This window comes from Amblyomma maculatum, chromosome 10, assembly GCF_055883805.1.
Source record: "Amblyomma maculatum isolate TAMU_Amacu chromosome 10, ASM5588380v1, whole genome shotgun sequence".
Classification (NCBI taxonomy): Eukaryota; Metazoa; Arthropoda; class Arachnida; order Ixodida; family Ixodidae; genus Amblyomma; species Amblyomma maculatum.
In genome coordinates this window covers 76,890,536-76,909,747 of record NC_139353.1, presented here as the reverse complement: position 1 = coordinate 76,909,747, position 19,212 = coordinate 76,890,536, and the positions used below count along the sequence as shown (strand labels likewise).

The window sequence follows — 19,212 nt, the reverse complement described above, 5'->3', positions numbered from 1 at the left end:
TCTGCCATAAAACTATGGCTCGAATAATTAAGATTAGATTCGTCATCTCCGTTCACAATTCGTTCCCAATTTACAAGTTAAAACGCTTAGGTGACTGAACATGCGTCCAACCTCTACTTTCAACAAGAGCAGCAGCAGTATGAAGAGCTCAAGCTCTGCCAGCTCGAAGAAGGAATTTTTCTCGGAAGCATCCCTGGCCACGTATTCCGAGTTTGCGCCGTTATCGAAGTGTCGCTATCTCGCGTGACCTCCAGTCATCGCATTGGTGGAAACGCCAGAATATGATGCCGCCACCTCTTCCGGTTCCGTAGTGGCAACATCCGGTTTCGACTTTTCGACCAATCAGATGACTCGAGGCCACTTCAGATAGCGACCCTTCGATAACGACTCAAACTCGAAATATGGGAACTGTATCAGTTAAAGAGAATGTGCTTCTTTCGCAACGGTTGAATAGTAGCAATTGTTTCTCGAACCTCAGGGCCCCGTATCCGATATTTCCTAAACTTCTGCGCATGTTCAAACGGTCCCAGTCTGCCAGACCGCATGTCCATCATCAGTAAACTCGACGACTGCCCAAAGAACTGCATCAATTCAAGGCGTATTGGGGTTCGAATATTCACCGTCTTGAGATCGCAGTTAGGTCATGCGGTCACAGAGCTGTTCTCTTACAGAATGAATTTATAGTTTAAAAAGTGTACACTATTCTAAACAAAAATTGTAGGATCAGAAGAACCACCAATAGAAAAGGTAGCAAGACCTAAAAACCGCTAAAACGTACTGTACTGACCCGCTAAAAATTTTAGCAACCCGCTGAAATTAGCTGGGAAACTATTAAATTGGTGACAGTGGACTCGTAGTACCAACCTGCTCGATGAATTGAGCGTCTCCAAGGCAGACGGGGCTCAGGCGTCCGCTGTACTGAATGGCGGCCCGCAGTTCAATCAGAGCAATGTCATTGTCCAGTGTGCGGTTATCGAAGTCAGGGTGTACCACGAGTCTCCTGCGATAAGATTAATGACAGGTTTTGTTTAACTTTTATTTAACCGCTTCAACACCGGGTGCACATAGAAGCACGTGGCTTCGATCTACTAGACTGCAATTATAGAAGGTTAGAACAAGGACCACACGAAGAGTTGTTAAATTTTTTCTCAATTCGCTGAAGAACAGTCAGTGAGTTGAAATGACGCGGGAGAGACGCGATCAGAAGAAGCACGGTCATCAGCAGTAAGGCAAATATGGACGCCACTCTAAAGAACACGACACCCATAGCCCAAAGTGATACCTGTGTTGTGTTGTGTTGTGTTGTGTTGTGTTGTGTTGTGTGGTGTTTCTTCTCATGTGATTGTATTTGCTACGCCACATTTCTGGATTCTACGCAACATCAACTTGCCCCTCAAGGTGTTTTCTGTGATACCTGTGACCACAGATTTTTTTACGTGTCACGCGAAGGAAACTAGATTTTTCTTTGTTTGGGACCATGCCCCATTCCTGGCATTATGTTAGGACTTTAATTAAAAAAACATAAAATCAATTTGGTGATCAGAACATCTAATATCACAGTACAGTACGCAACCATATGAAAGGAAACAAATCTTCATTCCAGGAACAACTCTGTGAACGATGTCAATAATATATATAAGAAATAATAAATTCCCGAAAACACTCCCTTTTTTGGTGAAAAACCACGACCAGTTGTCGATATTGTGGAAGCAAAATTCTGATTGGCCGGGATAGGTCTTGAAGAAATGTTGGCAATGATGTGACCAATAGCTGCACCGTGCTCTTCTCATTAACCTCGTCGCTGGTTGAAATCGGTGCTTTTACCACGACATGGCAGCTGATAAGCTATATAAGCTGCTAAACAGCGGCTCGCTTCCTCAGTCTAGCCGTGGATGATGCGGTGCCTGGACCACCGATGTCTACACACTGTCGTAAACGTAAAGTTCAATCGGACAATGGTCGAAATTTCCTGAGCCGTTCACTATGGCGCCTCCCATAGCCTCAGTCATTTTGCAACGTTAAACCTCATAAACCGAATCAATCATGCTAATGTAGCCCAGCGCTGTCTGTAAAACTTACGCTCTTTAACCACATCCAGCCGATTTACACCTTGACAATTTTAATGTAAACTTAAGTATCATCAAACTTTTCGTTCACAATCCTTGAGTCTGAAGTTATTACTTTAGTACTGGCTTCGATCATTTTAGCTATAGTCATTTCATGGTTAATAAACTTACTGCTGAAATACTAAGGAAGAGAAAATATTGAGAACCCGTTAGGAACTGCTTTTTTTCCTAGCGAAGGACCTCTGAACAGTTTTAGCATATAAATGAAATCCTTTTTTTTTTTCGAAATGGCATTCATTAACTTCAATACTATTAGCGCCATATCTAACTATCGAGTTTCTCGCAACAGCAGTGCTCTGCATCCTATGTACAGCCTGTCCTAGTTTAATGCTATCCGGGTAATATTCCTCGTAAAGGTTGCACATCGATATCCATTACCTTCGTTGCTGCTGCGCGAGACTGCTGCTTGTCATCATCCCCAGCCGCAGCTGTAGTCTAACTACGTCCCAGCAGGACAAAGGCATCTGCCAATCATTTATAAATAGCTTTTCCCTGCGCCAGCACGGACCATCCTGACCAGGGAATTGGCACTAGGAACTATTAGACGGAAACCTGGATACATGTATACTGCACTAGAGGGCAGAAAACACATACTGTTCTAAAAAGACCGCATGGCAGCCCTAGCTTCAGTAGCAATGTTTATGGTGTGCTCGTCAAATTAGGGCTCTCACCTGATGGACAGAATGATCTCGTGGTCTTCCCGGTGAACGAGACTGTGCTTGCCAAGAACCACCAACACGTCGTGGCGGCTGTATTGCTTGAAGCAGTGAGCCGCAGTCAACACCCAGCGGTGGCTGATGAGGCTGCCCCCGCAGAAGGCTTCATCAGTCTTCGCGTGCTTGAGCAGAGCCTGCATGGAGCAACACATTGCATGAAAGATCAAAAATTGTCCCATTTCAGCGACTAACTGACAGATTGATTGATTGATTGATTGATTGATTGATTGATTGATTGATTGATTGATTGATTGATTGATTGATTGATTGATTGATTGATTGATTGATTGATTGATTGATTGATTGATTGATCGATCGATCGATCGATCGATCGATCGATCGATCGATCGATCGTTGAATTACCTACATATCCGCTAACTCATTCCCCTAATTACGCAAATATTAAGCAGCACGTATCAGAAAGTAAATGGGTTCCCTGAAAAGCCAAAAAATGCAAAGACAGAGAGAGATATATTTTAATGGCAACAGGAGATGTCTGCCTGCCAAAGTTTGTGCCAAAGAGGGGCACAAACTTAACTGGGCGGATGAGATCAGGACTTTTGCGAAAGTCAAGTGGCCCCTTTTAGCACAGGAACATGTTCATGGGCAAGATATAGAACACACTATTGCCCCGCAGTAGACTCAGTCGGACTGATGATGATCGTAAGGTACCCTGGAAATGTTGCTGAGATATCAAATATAGCCCGCAATTAAGATAAATGGCGTCGGTGGCATTTAGGACAATGCATAAACAGCACGAAAAGCTAAAACTTCAAAGAGTGCTTTTTTTTTTATCTTATGTGGATAAGCGAAACGTCCTAGCCCCAAAACCGACCTTCTCCAATCCTTCTGAAAAGAAGGGATTGGACGTGATGACAATACGGCAAAATGTTTTTTGACGAAGTATTTTTCTCCACAAATATTTGGTTGACGTAACCGCTATTTCAATTTTCCGCGAAGGAGCTCAAGTTGGCCGCAGAAAAAAAAAGTTAGATAATGTGAAACAAGATGCAGGGGCAAATATTATTTTAGGATATTTCGCTTGTGTTGTTCTTTCTCATCTGAAGTATGAGGTGTTTTTATATCGAAGGCCTCAATTCGCAATACAGGCATGAATATCCCGAAAAAGTTACTTGTTGCGGATTTTGCTACTAATTCTGGTAAAACCGCTTAATTCTAAAACATTAAGACATGTTTAACATTACTACCGCAACCTGTAAAATCCTGAAACAAATATTTCGGCTTAAACATTACTGATGTTTAACTTACTAAAACGCCTTATTGTATTTTATTGGCGTAAGAAAATTCGAGGTCTTGTAGTTCCATTTTTATAGTGACAAATAAAAACAATGTAAATAGTATATCCCAAAATATTACCTCTTATTTCATCTTGTTCAACGCATGACTTAAAATGTTCTCAGGCCACAATTTTTCTTCTTCGCGGAATATTTCAACATTTCTCTGGATAACAGTACTTATAAAGAACGGCTAATTGGGCAAGTTGGTGAACCATGATGATCAGTAATATAAGAGCGCAACAAAAACGTGACAAAGAGGAGCAGATGACAACACCGGCGCTGAAGGACAACATCAGTGCCGTTGTTGTCCTCTTTGTCACGTTTTGTTGCGCTCTTACAATACTAACAATACTTCGTCGCAAGCCCTTTCGCGGAATTGCCAGTAATTGTTTGTTTTTTTACGAGAATTAATGGTGGTCGATTTTGGGGCAGGGAACGTTTCACATGAAATGGCCCACATGCCACTCATCTGAAGTTATGAAATGCGTTAGCCGGTCAAAAATAGCAAGTATGGACACGCAAGGCAACCAAACGCGGAAAATTTTAGGGTCGCATCATTACCCGTTGAGATAGCGACAGGATTCTATACTGAAAATAAATTAAAACGTGCCAATAATAATTTAGGTTACTAGTTGAAACTTCCCGCTGTCGTAATTTATTGCATGCTTATGAAATAGTAGCACTATAGTAATAAACTTTATTGATAGCTTTGTTTAAGCAGTCACGCCGGGCCAGGAATGCTATAGAGCCAGCTCCATTTTTTATTGTCATTAAAACGGTCACGTGATCATATTAAGGATTGCGCTTGCAAGTGCCTCCGTGCCTTTTGTTTGGACCGACCTGCACACTGATTGAAATAGATTAAGATTTTGGCATGGCTTAACAACCACTAGAAACGGAGCGACTTCTCGCTAAAATAATGAAAGGGATAATAATGCTCAACACCATTATACTCCGGGACAAGCTTTTATGGCGATACAGCCAAAGATACAGAGCCAAAACGCATCAGCTCACTGCGCAGCAGAATATAGTCCCTTGGTAAATTACGTGAATCCTGCTCTGGAATATTACATCGTTGCAGAAATGGATGTGTTGTTTTTACATCAAGATTGTATTACAATATAATCTAGTACAACGTTAGTGTAGTCCATTTAAAATCAGTACAAGGCACTGTGCAAACGGGGTGGCCGTGCCATCTGCCGGGAATCTCCCGAAACGTACGTCGGCTGCTGGTGCTGTGCGCTTTCGTACTTCGCTTGTTTCGGCAACGTACGTAACGCGTGATATTCATTAACCGTGAATATACGTTTGCTTAGACCGTAAGTAATCTAAAGAAAGGCACTTCTGTGCCGTTGGAGACTCAGAAGCCATTATTTCAAGCAAAGGTGGAACTGAAACCGAAACCACACCTGAGGCCAGATATGCCAGAACTACATGGTGTAGTAACATCATGACGAAAGTTCCACTCTTGTAGCCTTGGCTCCATCGCCAGGCAAATTTATTCGTGAGTACAGCAAACAATGTACAGAAATATTTTCCTGCAAACGACAACGGACATACAAGGACCGACGCCGGGGATCGGTTATTTTTACAACGTCAATTGTCCGGACCAATTTTCCATTCTTAAGGGAGGGCGAAATAAGACTCGGCACGAATATCTGCAATGAAAGCCAACGAATTAGATTCCTTACCTGCCATGGATGAGCCCCAACTTTGGCGTCGCTTCCTCTGACTATTTTCGATCCTTGGTCACCGACGGAATCACCCGGCTGAGATAGCAATGGTTTCCCGCACACGCCTGAAATAGTGAAGGACAAGCTGTACGTAAAAACAGACAACGGCATCGACACTCTTCCTCTCTGCACCACATTCGTCTTACCATACACACTCATTCAGTGCTTTTTAGCAGGCATCTCACAATGGCTGCTATTCCGTGACCCTCCTTTGTCTTCTTAAATGAACGTTCGCCCTTTATATATACATTTGATCATTTCAAAGCACACATGCTTACATGCGACGAGAAGCATGGGTAGGAAAGGAGTCATTTGGAACAGCCATGTTGGCAAGGAATTGCTTTGAGAGCGAGAAAGATCAGCTCAGTATATATATGCGCTACTCGAATAAAGGCCTCCTCTATGGGCCTAACGGTCGCGGCAAAAAAGCTTGAGCGCCCCGCCGCCGCGAATTCGTCGCGTACTCGTCGCGTATTCCTGCATACCGAGGAGCGAACGCTCACGTCCCGACCACTGACTTCCGCCCACGTTCAGTGTATATGCGCCGCAGCTAAGCTGTCATTGTGAGCAGTGGCTGCTGGGCGCAGCTTGTTCAGTCACTTGGCGCAAGGCGAACCTGTATAAATGACGGCAAGATAGCGTAAAATACAGTTTCAGACACACTTGACTTCCTCCTTAGAGGTATGACACGAAGTCGTTGATTATTACCTTAAGCAGCCTCAAGTCCTCTTCGCATATCATTTCGAAAACATAGACTCAACTTTATACTTTTGCCCATATCTTATTGTTTTTTTTATTTACCACAGACATTCAAGGTATCCCTTTAACCAAGTTGAAAGGATACGTGTCTCAGTGGTCTAAATGGAACGTTCCCTCTATTTCCACTAATTTCCATGTCGAAACAAATAATTTATCTTTGTTATTACAGGTCATTACGGCGTTTAAGGCATTTGGGACCTTATATTCGCAGTTAACCGAGTGTTCTAAGCATTAAGTTTTCTGTCATCCCGACTCGATTTTATCGACGCAATAACGCTGACAACCACGTTGGGTTTCTATTGAACGAAACCCTTAACGCTGGCAAGTTAAAAAGAAAGAACGACAAACGCTAACATCCTACCCGGTGTATTTAGTTATACGCCCGGCCGAAGTACTGTCTATGCATCCATCGGTACATTTTCCTTCGAGAGAGCATTGTAAGACAGCGTTGCACACGAACCAAAACACGAGGAATTCTTCTCAACGTTATTTATACGCACTCGTCGTCGGTGCGCCAGACTGAATCCCGCGACCAGCCATGACAGCATACATCGTCGGAGCATATTTACTCACTCTTCAATCTGGCGAATGCTTCTGCTTCACAACTCAATCATTTCAGAACAGGGCTTGTAAACAATTGTCACGTTATTTAAGTTAGGACAAACGTGCATCTAAACCTTTCCAGTTATGACAAACTTTCATTGTTCTTTTCTGTTTTTGTTTTAGATGCCACCATTCTGTCCGTCCTCGCCATCGACAGCCTTTTGAAACGACGCCTCTGGCGCTGCGAGGAAGTGTGCAAGCATCGATTCGATATTTGGCAATGCTTTATGACAAACGTGAAATACCCGTGCCAGGAGAGACGCTTCTTTTGACAGTAGTAGAAAAGTTCTGTTTAACTCAACGCAAAGGCCGGCGGCGATGCAGACATTGCGAGCGATGGAATCGGAACACGGAGCCGGCAATAACTAATTCTGTGTATCAATTCACTCGTATTCACCCGCCGGGAAAAATAACAGCGGACGCCGGGAGAAAATATCCGACCAAGTTAAACACGCTGGTGAACACCACCTTCCACGCGCAATGCCTGCGACTGCAGCGCCACTTGGCGACGTTTTCGGATTTTTCGTTGTTTTTGGCTCTACGGCTCTCTCTTTTACACATACACTCACCATTTTTTTTTCTCTCTCTAGGACCAAATATCTATACGAACAAAATGAAAAGCACAACTGTTAACACTTTAGGCTATTTGTTTAAAAGAACACGAAATGAAAAATATAAAGAAACAAGAACCTGCGCTAGACGAAAACATTCTCTTTGGGAGCACTTATAGCGTTTATGTACTCAAGTATACAACTGCGCTGCTAAGAAATCGAGAAGGAAACAAGTTTTTTTCTATACTTCGCTCCTCCACTAAATGCTTACGTGGTAACTGCGGCCACCTGCGACACCGCTCATACCGTTGCTGAACGAAGAAAATGAATTGAAAAGGGGAAAAATGCAGAGTTTAAGCTATATTTGCACCAGGGCCCGCTTGCACGAAACGATCTTAAGACTGTCTTAGCCAAGTCCAGACTTAACTGAGTCTAAAGGATAGGCTACTAGCATGGCCGCTTCAGACTGGAGTAGAGACTGGGCTTCAGCCCTGACTTGAATAAGTCGCTTGCACGACTACGACTCTAGTGCCGTCTTGGTTAAGACACAGGGGCGCCAGTTACCTCAGTAGAGAAATTAGAGAAATACAGGGACGCGCTGACCCTGTCCCCGCTGTAAGATGTAAACATTCCGTCATTCTTGCACTGCGTAAAATCCGTGCCATTGCTTTTTGCGGCTTAAGATTGTGTCACGAGGTACAATGCCCCATGTGGTTGCTGAGGGCGTTCATGGAAGCCACTCTGGTGAACACGAGCCGAACCGAAGCGTTCGGAACCCGAGCAGTCTTAAAGAAGTCTGGTCTTGCTAAAGACCCTGTTTAAGTCTGGACTTAGCTCGGACTTTATCGTGCAAGCCGGCCCAGGTTTCACAAGCGTTTAATCATCGGCCGCAGTCGCTACTGCCGATTCGATCTTCGCTCGTTTACGCGCTTGGTAAGCCTCTCGGCAGCAGGTAGTCTGGCTTCTCGTTCTTCAGTTGTCTCGGCAGCCTGCCTGGCACTGTTGCGGTCTGTCTTTTAGCAAGACTGGTCATGTGCATTGAGTATTTGCCTATAGTTATATGAAGGAGTGGCGCAGATGGAAATTCATGAAGACGGCGACGTTCAATGCACAGCGAAATAGAGTTTTGTGGTTTAAACATAATGAAGATGATGATGGTTACTGCATTATGTCAGCATAAATTGCAGTTTTACATCAGTCGTAATCGGCTGCGGCTCGTGTGTTGTGTTTCACCAGCCCTTTTGTGTAGCTAGTTGGGCATTAGTCTCCGAATATGATCAACCCACTGCTCTCCGTGTAAGCATTGTTAGCATAGTGTCTCGATACATGAACACGACGATGAACGCGGTGATATTCCCTGCGTAGCGCAAAAAAGAAAAACGCGAAGCACGAGCACGTGGCGCCAGCTGTGGAAAGCAGGAGAGCAGGAATTATGCGAAATAACGCGAAACTTGCATATGAACGCAGTAAAGCTAATGCTTTAAAAGGAATTCTCTCCAATCACATCGGCTTTTGATTTAGTATTTTTCAACAGATGGCGCCACCAGCCTGGTCACCATGGAATACAGTTTATCCCCTTTTAGGCTTATGCCGACGTCATCATTCAGAGAAGGGAGTGAAATATATTAACAGCTTGCGCTTCGTTCATTTTTCTGAAGCACAAAGCATGAGCACTTTCCGCAAGCCGACTAAGCGACATGCATGCAGTGTCAGAGACGCTTCAGTTAACGACCTTGACAGCAGCCGCCGCCGCTCTACTTCGTTATTTCTGTTGTACTTACGGTCTCTATTGAAATACGGGTGTACGTGAAAGCGAGGAAGAAATTCTGCTGGGCTCACTAATTTGCCCGATTTCTCGAGGGCCCTCACTTCAGTCTATCGCTCTCAAGTTATTTCTAGCTTATTAAAAGGTCTGCTTCCGATGCAAGATGCATATTTCCAATATTAGGACACCAAAGAGTCTATTTTAGAAGGAATTAGTTCTTCCCTTTAGTACCTCTTTAACGTAATGTAACAGACAGATGAATGTCTAAGCGAGATTGCTGTAGTAGAGGGCAGCTTGCAGTCACCGGGCTGCCCTTCTAGTCCAACAACCTCGCCTACAATACTGGCGACCCGGATACAATCCTGCTAGCTGGAACGATTGCTGATGCTTTTCTCCCTATGCCAGATCACTCCAGCTCATTTTCTTTGCTTGGATTCTTCAAGTGCGCCGCTACGAATCTAAGTGTACTTACAAGATAAAGAGATGCGACGGGACATAAGAAAGAACATGCCCCCAAGGCGGAGTCCCTTAAGCCTCCTTTTCCTACCAAGCAAGTACGCATGCACATATTTCACAGACACTTGTCAACAATCCGCCGAAAAAATTTGCTTAAGTTAACACACCTTGGTCTAGGCCATCTATCCTGTCCGAAGCGGTACTGGCGTTGTTGGCACCGGATGTAAGTAGGGGTTCGGCTTCGTAGGTGATATGAAATCCTCGGCTCTTAATGTCACGTGAGCATTTTCCCCGAAAGACCACAGCCGCTCGTCGGCCTGGTGTGAGGATGGTGGCATTCTGAACACCAGTGTTACCATTTGGTGTCAGGGCAGCCAGTTGGCGTCCTCCTGCAGGGCATAAATGTTGATGACTGAAGGTTGTTTACAATATGGACGGCAGATGCGCCATATAGTTAGCAATGAACAGAAGCGAGCCACTAACTCCAGCCAGCGTCTCAAAAGGGCCATCTTGTTTACACCGGAGGGTAAAACAAAAATCGCCACTTTTCCTACATGGACAGTGCATGGCGTGACAAAAACGACACGTTCCTAAATGGGACACAGGCATGTCGGCTGTCTTCCACATCATGGCAAATGGAAGGAGATTGTATTGCATTGCGAACATCTCCTGTCCGATTAGCGCCACCCTGTATACTTACAGCACTTACACGCGATTGTCAGGAGCGACACCTGCTCTCGCATCTGCTTTCTGGGTAGCTTTCTTTTTAAGCATGTGTTTTTAAGCATGTGTTTTTAAGCATGTTGTTTCGGCATCTGGTATAGTTTCCACTTGAGGAGCGGTTGTGCTGCGACCAAGGCCACTGCTTTTAATTATGTAGACGAACGCAATGACGGGTAATGAGTGCTGTCACACCTCTTTGACCACACGTTTCAAATCTCCTAACAGAACCGTGTATTGAATTGAGGTTGTCGGGCCGGTACAATTCTCTGAAGTTATATAGCTTACATTCGAGAAGTCCAGGGGTAACAAAATGCGCAGTATTTTGGATAAAATTTCCGAGAAGGTTCATAAGTGCACTATAATTGCATAAGCCTCAAGAACAAAAGGATGTATGTCTTCGAAGGAAAGCTCTCCAGCCAAATGCATCAACCAATAGCCACGGCGTGTTGCTTATTTCATGAATGTCGGCTAATTATTTCCTTTGAATAAATTACTTTCTTCACCTATCCGTGGTTAATTGCCGTGCATCTGACAGCCTTCTGCTTTATGGCACACTACCGAGTACACAGGAATGAGGTGAATCAGGAGGCGTAGTATTCAATCGACGTATTGGTTTGAGGGCCGATATCATATAACGGACATTTGCATCTACGTCCTTGAAATATATGCGATGTCGTGACGCTGGGGCTATGTCGACCCGGCCTTCACTTGGTAGCGTGCAGAGACTCGGGGTTGAAGAAGGACTGAATCTTCGTAGTTGGTAAAATATGTACAAGCAGGTTTACTGGCACTTTGAGAAAACGTATTTACAAGAATATTTACATGAAAAAGAAGGGTACATCAGCAAAATGACAAGCGTTAAGAGTTCTTAGCGAGAAGCGACTGGATGAGCCGTTTACCCAGGGCCCAGAGCGACATTTCGTGCTCTGCAGCGTCCTTAAAAACCCCCTATGTCCAGCCCCTCTCTGAAGATGCTGACCAACCAAATCCAGGGCACGCCCCTCAGGTATCGGCATCCAATCGAACACATCACTGCACTGATGGTCTGAAGCACTGACTGGTCCGGCATTCATTCGTTGGGCGTGATCACTTGTTGGCGGGAAAAGCTTGGGAACGGCGAGGAGAGGAGGTACATTTCTATTCTTCAGCAAAGAAACCACAGGCTGGTTCTGACAAGGGGTTTTACTTCTCAGAAACCCGAGTGCACGTGGCGCCGCATAGGGCTCCCAACATGGTCCCTTTTCGACAATTGCAAATCTTTCCTGCATTCCCGGGAAATCACTTAATGGCCGTATGAGTCATGCTCCTTTCTTGTCCTGCACGTCAGCGGACATGTCACTCTGTCGTCTCCTTTGGATAGGAGGCATTCATCACTGGAGGATAGCACTTCTCGACTGGAAGGGTGAACAAAAGAAAGAAAGCACTTCCTGCTATTTCCCGCAGGGGGACGTTTCTTTGTGTTTTTCCAGACGTTCTCTTGACAGGTTCAATTTGGCATTTGCAGGTTGTCCACAAAGCAAAACATGCTTACAAAACAGGATTCCTGGAAACAGGCTCACTTAGAGCCATTGGACCATCACCACATATTCACAAAACTTATCCATGCCCACAGGCGAACAATAGAGCGCGCAATTGCGGATGCTTGGTCGTAACAGCCTCCTCCCCCGCCAGAAGAGTCTCGGAGGGCAGCAGTCCCAGCTGCTGCATGAAGAGACGACTTAATGGCCTGCACGTGAACGCTTGAAGCTCGCTGTTGCTTGTCGCGTTGTCTTGATTGTTGTAGGCCAAATTGCTCGAGCTGTCTGAAACTCAACCACATGTCGAAGCAAGCACTCGGCTCCCGTCTGAAGAGACCAGGTCAAAAGAAAACTGCCATTGTTGTTCGAGAAAAGCCCACTCTCAAGACGTTCAGGACCCACGTATTCCTAGAAAACCAAACGTGCTGCTTTACATAGTCACACATATACAAGCGCACGAGAAAAAAAAAATAAAACCTGATTATCAATTTGGATACATGGTGAGGAACATCTCGGACCGCTTAGAAAGAGCGGCTAAGCGCGTCCGCATTCCCATTTAACTTCCCCTTTTTGTATCTTATTTCAAAATTGTACTGCTGTAAAATCAAGCTCCACCTAAGAAGGCGACTGTTCTTTGATGTCGCAGTTTGCAGCCAAGCCAGGGGACAATGGTCCGTCTCTACGGTGAATTTGGCCCCTCCAAGATAACACTGCAATTTTTGAATGGCCCATACAATGCAAGCGCACTCTTTCTCTGACGCGCAATAAGCCCTCTCTCTAGAACTCAGTTTTCTGCTCAAGTAGAGCACGGGGTGCTCATTACCGTCGTCATCTCTCTGGCAGAGAACAGCGCCTAACCCTCGATCACTGGCATCACACTGGACCGTGAATTCTCGGGCATAGTCTGGAGCTCGCAATACCGGACGGCTAATCAGCACAGCCTTCAGGTTTACGAAGGAGGCTTCCTTTTGTTCGTCCCAGACTACATTTGTCGGTTCTGTCTTGCGGAGAGCGTCGGTCAGAGGGCTAGCCAAAGATGAATAGTTAGGGATGTAGTGATTGTAGTATCCCGTCAGACCCAGGAATGCTCGAATTTCCGTCTTCGTGCTCGGCCGCGGGTAGTCTGCTACCGCAGAAATCTTAATCTCGCTAGGTTTCCTGAAACCTTGACCTACATTGTGACCCAAGTAGTCCACGGTCGCCCTTGCCAGGCAACATTTCTCGGCCTTTACGGTTAGTCCAGCTTGACGCAAAAGGCTCAGTACAGCTCTTAGATGTACCATATGGTCCGCCCATGAGTCGGAAAAAACCGCAATGTCGTCTAAATAAGGCACCGCGAATGTTTCACACCCCTTTAAAACCCTATCCATGAGTCGGGAAAAACAAAATGGAGCATTTTTGAGCCCGAAACTCATCATTGTTGGCTGGTAGCTGCCCGTCGGAGTGACGAAAGCCGCGTATCTGCTGGCGCGTTCAGTGAGCGGTACTTGCCAGTATCCTCGAGTAAGGTCCAGCGTAGTCACATATGCCGCTCTACTGACCTGTTCTACTCTCTCCTCAATATTCGGAATAGGATACACTTGATCCCTGGTGAGAGAATTTAGCTTTCGGTAGTCTACCACAGGCCTAGGGTCTTTACCTGGAGCTTCTACTAAGATCATAGGCGAAGCATAATCGCTTTCCGAGGGTTTTATTACTCCCAATTCCAGCATGCGAGTTACTTCCCTATCCAGAATTTCTCTTTGCCTTGGAGAAAATCGGTAGCACCTTGATCGCACTGGCACGTCTGAAGTCAGCTCAATATCGTGCTCAGTCAAATCAGTTCTGCCTGGCCTGTCCACGAAGCAGGCCTCAAACTCTGTTATTAGCTCGCCCAGATCGGACAGCTGGGATTTCTTTAGTTCTCCTCTCTGCTCCGTCTTTTTGTGAAGCTCCTGAGCGTTGCTTCCTTTTCCGCTGAGGCAAATCAAGTTGTCCCCCATCTCCTCGGGAAGGTTTAAAGTTAGATTTACCACGGCTTCCCTCTGCACATAAGGCTTCATAAGATTGCAATGATAAATGCGCACTGCTTTACGCCTATCGGGGATTTTCACTGCGTAGTTAGTGTCAGAAAGCTCTGCAACGACTTTAGCAGGTCCTTCCCACTGTACTTCGAGCTTATTCTTGGGATCATTGGCTTGCTCCATAGCTAAGTCCTCTCGGGTTCCACTTAAAAGTCTCGTGAGATTACTAGACACTGGCGGCAAGAGGTTACTTTCAAGAACGTCCTCATTCCGTGTCTTATCAAGCTCACTTTCATGTTGACTTATCTGAGATGCCTCGCTCTCAAAGTTTTCTGGCCCGCTATTTTCCGCATTTACCGCTGTTTTAACTGCCGTTTCCTCCGCTGTTGATTTTTCTGAAATGAGCAGTGTAGCTAGTTCTCGCGCCTTTGAACGTGTTAAGGCCTGCACATCTCTGTCTCCGAAAATCAGAAGGCAAGCTTTGACCTTCTCGTAGTTGTCCGCGTCCTCCTTGTTTAGCCGCGCGACAACCTCCGCTGCCTCGCAGGGCAGAACCGTCAATAATCTCTGAGACCACGTGTCTCGCTGGAAGGACAGTTCTTCGCAAGTTCGCTCAAAGTTACCCAGATACAGACCGATATCCCCTGATATCACATATGGCTGCATGTACTTTGACATCTTGAAATCTGCCTCCTTGTTGAGAAGAGGTACCGCTAGCTGGGGACAATTGCCCGACCTCTTGCTCAACTCTACTTCTAATTTCCGGAGCTCAATTTCTAGCTCCCGCTTTTTTGCTTCTCTCTCAAGCTTCTCACGTTCGTGCTCCCTTTCCTCTTTTTCTCTCTCAAGTTCACGCTCCCTTTCCTCTTTTTCCCTCTGACGTTCGCGCTCCCTTTCCTCTTTTTCCCTCTGACGTTCGCGCTCACGCCTCTTTTCCTGTCTGAGTTGTTCCTCCTTGTTTTGGGCGATGAGGTTCCATGCTTCACTGAGCTCCTCATCATCGGCTCCCAAATCAGTGATTGCCTTTAAAATCAAGGGTTTTCGTGCCAAACCACTTGTATCAATTCCCAATTCCTCACACAACAGCAACAGGTCCGGTTTCTGCAGCTTTTGTAGGTCCATGATCGCTCCGAGTGTCGGCTACTTCCAAAACAACTGTGCAAACTACCAAACCTAAAGGCGTTTCCACACTCTCTTTTTACCAGTTCTAAAATCTAACCCTGTTCTAGAACCTGGTCCACATCAGAAGAAAAGCCAAGCACTCACCCACACATGCGATCGATGTTCCGAGCTGCTTTCTTGTTGGCCGATTGTTGCTCCTGCTTGTTGCTTGAGATGCCACCTCCGATCACCAGATGTTGTGGCTTGTAGCTTCAGATCCACCTCCAATCAGCAGATGTTGTGGCTTGTAGATTCAGATCCCACCGCTGGTCACCAGTCGTTGTGCTTGTAGATTCAGATCCCACCGCTGATCACCAGTTGTCGTGACGCTGGGGCTATGTCGACCCGGCCTTCACTTGGTAGCGTGCAGAGACTCGGGGTTGAAGAAGGACTGAATCTTCGTAGTTGGTAAAATATGTACAAGCAGGTTTACTGGCACTTTGAGAAAACGTATTTACAAGAATATTTACATGAAAAAGAAGGGTACATCAGCAAAATGACAAGCGTTAAGAGTTCTTAGCGAGAAGCGACTGGATGAGCCGTTTACCCAGGGCCCAGAGCGACATTTCGTGCTCTGCAGCGTCCTTAAAAACCCCCTATGTCCAGCCCCTCTCTGAAGATGCTGACCAACCAAATCCAGGGCACGCCCCTCAGGTATCGGCATCCAATCGAACACATCACTGCACTGATGGTCTGAAGCACTGACTGGTCCGGCATTCATTCGTTGGGCGTGATCACTTGTTGGCGGGAAAAGCTTGGGAACGGCGAGGAGAGGAGGTACATTTCTATTCTTCAGCAAAGAAACCACAGGCTGGTTCTGACAAGGGGTTTTACTTCTCAGAAACCCGAGTGCACGTGGCGCCGCATAGGGCTCCCAACATGGTCCCTTTTCGACAATTGCAAATCTTTCCTGCATTCCCGGGAAATCACTTAATGGCCGTATGAGTCATGCTCCTTTCTTGTCCTGCACGTCAGCGGACATGTCACTCTGTCGTCTCCTTTGGATAGGAGGCATTCATCACTGGAGGATAGCACTTCTCGACTGGAAGGGTGAACAAAAGAAAGAAAGCACTTCCTGCTATTTCCCGCAGGGGGACGTTTCTTTGTGTTTTTCCAGACGTTCTCTTGACAGGTTCAATTTGGCATTTGCAGGTTGTCCACAAAGCAAAACATGCTTACAAAACAGGATTCCTGGAAACAGGCTCACTTAGAGCCATTGGACCATCACCACATATTCACAAAACTTATCCATGCCCACAGGCGAACAATAGAGCGCGCAATTGCGGATGCTTGGTCGTAACAGCGAATAGAGCCCCTGCCAATAAGGTTATTTTTATAGCTCTACCAAAAAAAACTTCCGTTGTCGAACAGTCTAAAAGATAACTCAGGCGATAAGATATTGCACCCATTTATATGTTACTACTATAGTTAAGGATGAATAAAGGCAGCAAGTTTTGTTTGACACTGCTTGGTAACGTGTCTATCCGCTGACCCCTAGAAGCAGCCACACGGAATAGTGAGGCTTCCACACGCATATTCAGAAACTAAAGGGCCCATTCCTTTGATGAAGGCACCATCAGGCAAGCTGGACCCCCTATAGTGCCTCTTTTTGCTCATCTACCACGCATAAAACGAATGTCTCCAGGTACAGCATCCAGGACCTCAACTCGCGATTATGATTTTCATATTCCTCATCGCGTCACCCCACCATAGCAATCTTATTTCTTCTTCTCTGGCCTTTCCGGAAATCAGCGTAGAGAAGCAGGCTGTTCTTAATCTTCGCGCCCAATCTCTCTGCCTTCCCAACCAATAAACGCATATCTCTCAGTCCTTAAGCCAGTCAGCTCTGTTATCCCTTCTTCTCCGTTTCCATGCTGACAGATTTTGTCACCTTTTCGGATGGTAACAGATTGTTGCAGTTCGACGCTACAATAATGTAGCGTTATGTGGTTTTGTAGGTAAGTTTACGCACAGCGGCAGAAGCTAATGAATGTTACTTTCCTTGGCAAACCTGACTGGCATTCTTGAAGCCAGGATGACCTAAAGGATGAAAAGAATATAGAAAAGGTTGGAAGCATTTAAAGTGGTTCAGCAGACCCCGTCGTATGGGCTTTTTTGCAGTGCTTATCTATGACACCACCTTACCGCAATGTTCCCAGCTTTGGCACTGACGTGCTTACAGACGCAGCCTCACAGATTTCACACTTCGTATGTTTTTGTCCTAGAGGGAGCAGTATTATAAAGCGCCGCGTGAGACTACAGCAACTGGCACTGTAAAAGTAAAAACGTAGCCAGTGTCGTGTCCTTATTCCAATATGAAATTAACAATCAATTTTTAACAAATTAACTGTTACCCATGAGAGCAATACTCCCTGCATGCAAGGTCCAAGAAGCATTCAGTAGTTCTCTCACCTCGAACCTCGCCATCGAAGAAAGTGATGCTGTTATTTGCAAGCGGGCAGAGGTCGACATCCTCGAGTCGGAACTTGACCACGTTGCCGTAAGGCACCTCAATCTTGGCTTCGCAGTAGGCTTCGAGCGGATGGAACTGCGGATGCCCTGGGCTCTTGATGACTCCCGACAGGTCATTGTCTTCGAAATGACAGCCTTCATATAAAGCAAGAGGGGGAACGAAAAATAATTAATTTTGTCTAGAGAATCACTTTTGCCCGCAGCCCAAGAGGTGGTGTGGCGCTCGCATGAAATATAAAAACGCTTTTTCTTACACTCCCTATGCACTAGGATACCCTGAATGCCAGGGATGTGTATTCATTGTGGGCTTCATATGGAACCTCAAACATTCATACGCTATAATGTTGCCACAAGTACCCTATATTATAGTGACCATGAGCTTTTTTCAAATTTCTCAACAGACGTTTACGGTGTGCTTCGTAATCATTACGCGGCGTTTGTACGGACCTCATTCGGTCACAAAGAAGGGTTCTTGAATCATCGAAAACGAAATTCAAATATAAAGTCCTTTCCTTTGTTGTAGAGCGAACGTGCACATTCTCGGCTCATACACCCTTCATTCTACTACACCTACCTAGAGTTCGTTATGTCAGCGCCACTAGCTAGCCCCGCTATTACTAGGGAAGCATATGAAAGCTAAATACGCGAAGCAATTAATCTAGTAATAGAGTGGTGCGAATTTTCTGAAAATGAGAAACCCTTTTTGTTCTTTTGTTTTCAAGGAACACCACCAGCTCCCGATTTGGCGACAATTCTTTGGAAAGGTCAAGTCGTGCTTGGAACTCACTCTAGCCGCCGGATTTTCAGGAAACCGGTTTCTTTAACTCGAATCGCATTCATTTGCATACGCACTTCATAACTGTCTGTTTTGCAGAAATCTCGATCTTCTCCATAAGACCTGCTTGCCAACAAAATAAAACATCCAGCACAGCCCTACTGAAAACCAAAAAGTTCTACCGGTCAATACCCTCACAAAATCTCACCAAATAGCATAGACTCTCATACGGTGCACATCATTATCATAAAATATTTATCATAATTTCATAATTTATGATAGTGTACAAGAAACTGTGAGATCTTATACAATTATATGCGATTTGTATGTGATTTCCTATGCGAAATGTGTGAGAAAATGTGAGATTATTGCATCATACAATTTTTTCAGTAGGGAGTCTCTTATGGGAACGGGGGGGGGGGGGGGGGGGGGGGAGGCGTAATGTATCGTTAGATCGCAAGGCATGACGAATATTTATGTACGGTTGTCAGTGAAGCCAGCCGCGTTCAGTACTTGTGTTTTCTGATGTAACTGGTGTGGTCTCCTGTTTTGAG

General features: G+C 45.4%; 1 protein-coding gene across 1 annotated transcript in view; it reads right to left on the bottom strand.

The window, feature by feature from the left end:
• Window positions 1–19,212, bottom strand: part of LOC146176838 (transmembrane protease serine 9-like) — a 75,471-nt gene that overhangs the window by 9,273 nt on the left and 46,986 nt on the right. The window contains exons 9-13 of the mRNA XM_084581407.1: window positions 17,824–18,018; window positions 10,175–10,396; window positions 5,832–5,938; window positions 2,798–2,976; window positions 865–1,000 (exon numbers count right to left, since the gene is read on the bottom strand). Coding sequence (XP_084437533.1) covers window positions 865–1,000; window positions 2,798–2,976; window positions 5,832–5,938; window positions 10,175–10,396; window positions 17,824–18,018 — 839 coding nt within the window. The remainder of the gene's footprint in view (window positions 1–864; window positions 1,001–2,797; window positions 2,977–5,831; window positions 5,939–10,174; window positions 10,397–17,823; window positions 18,019–19,212) is intronic.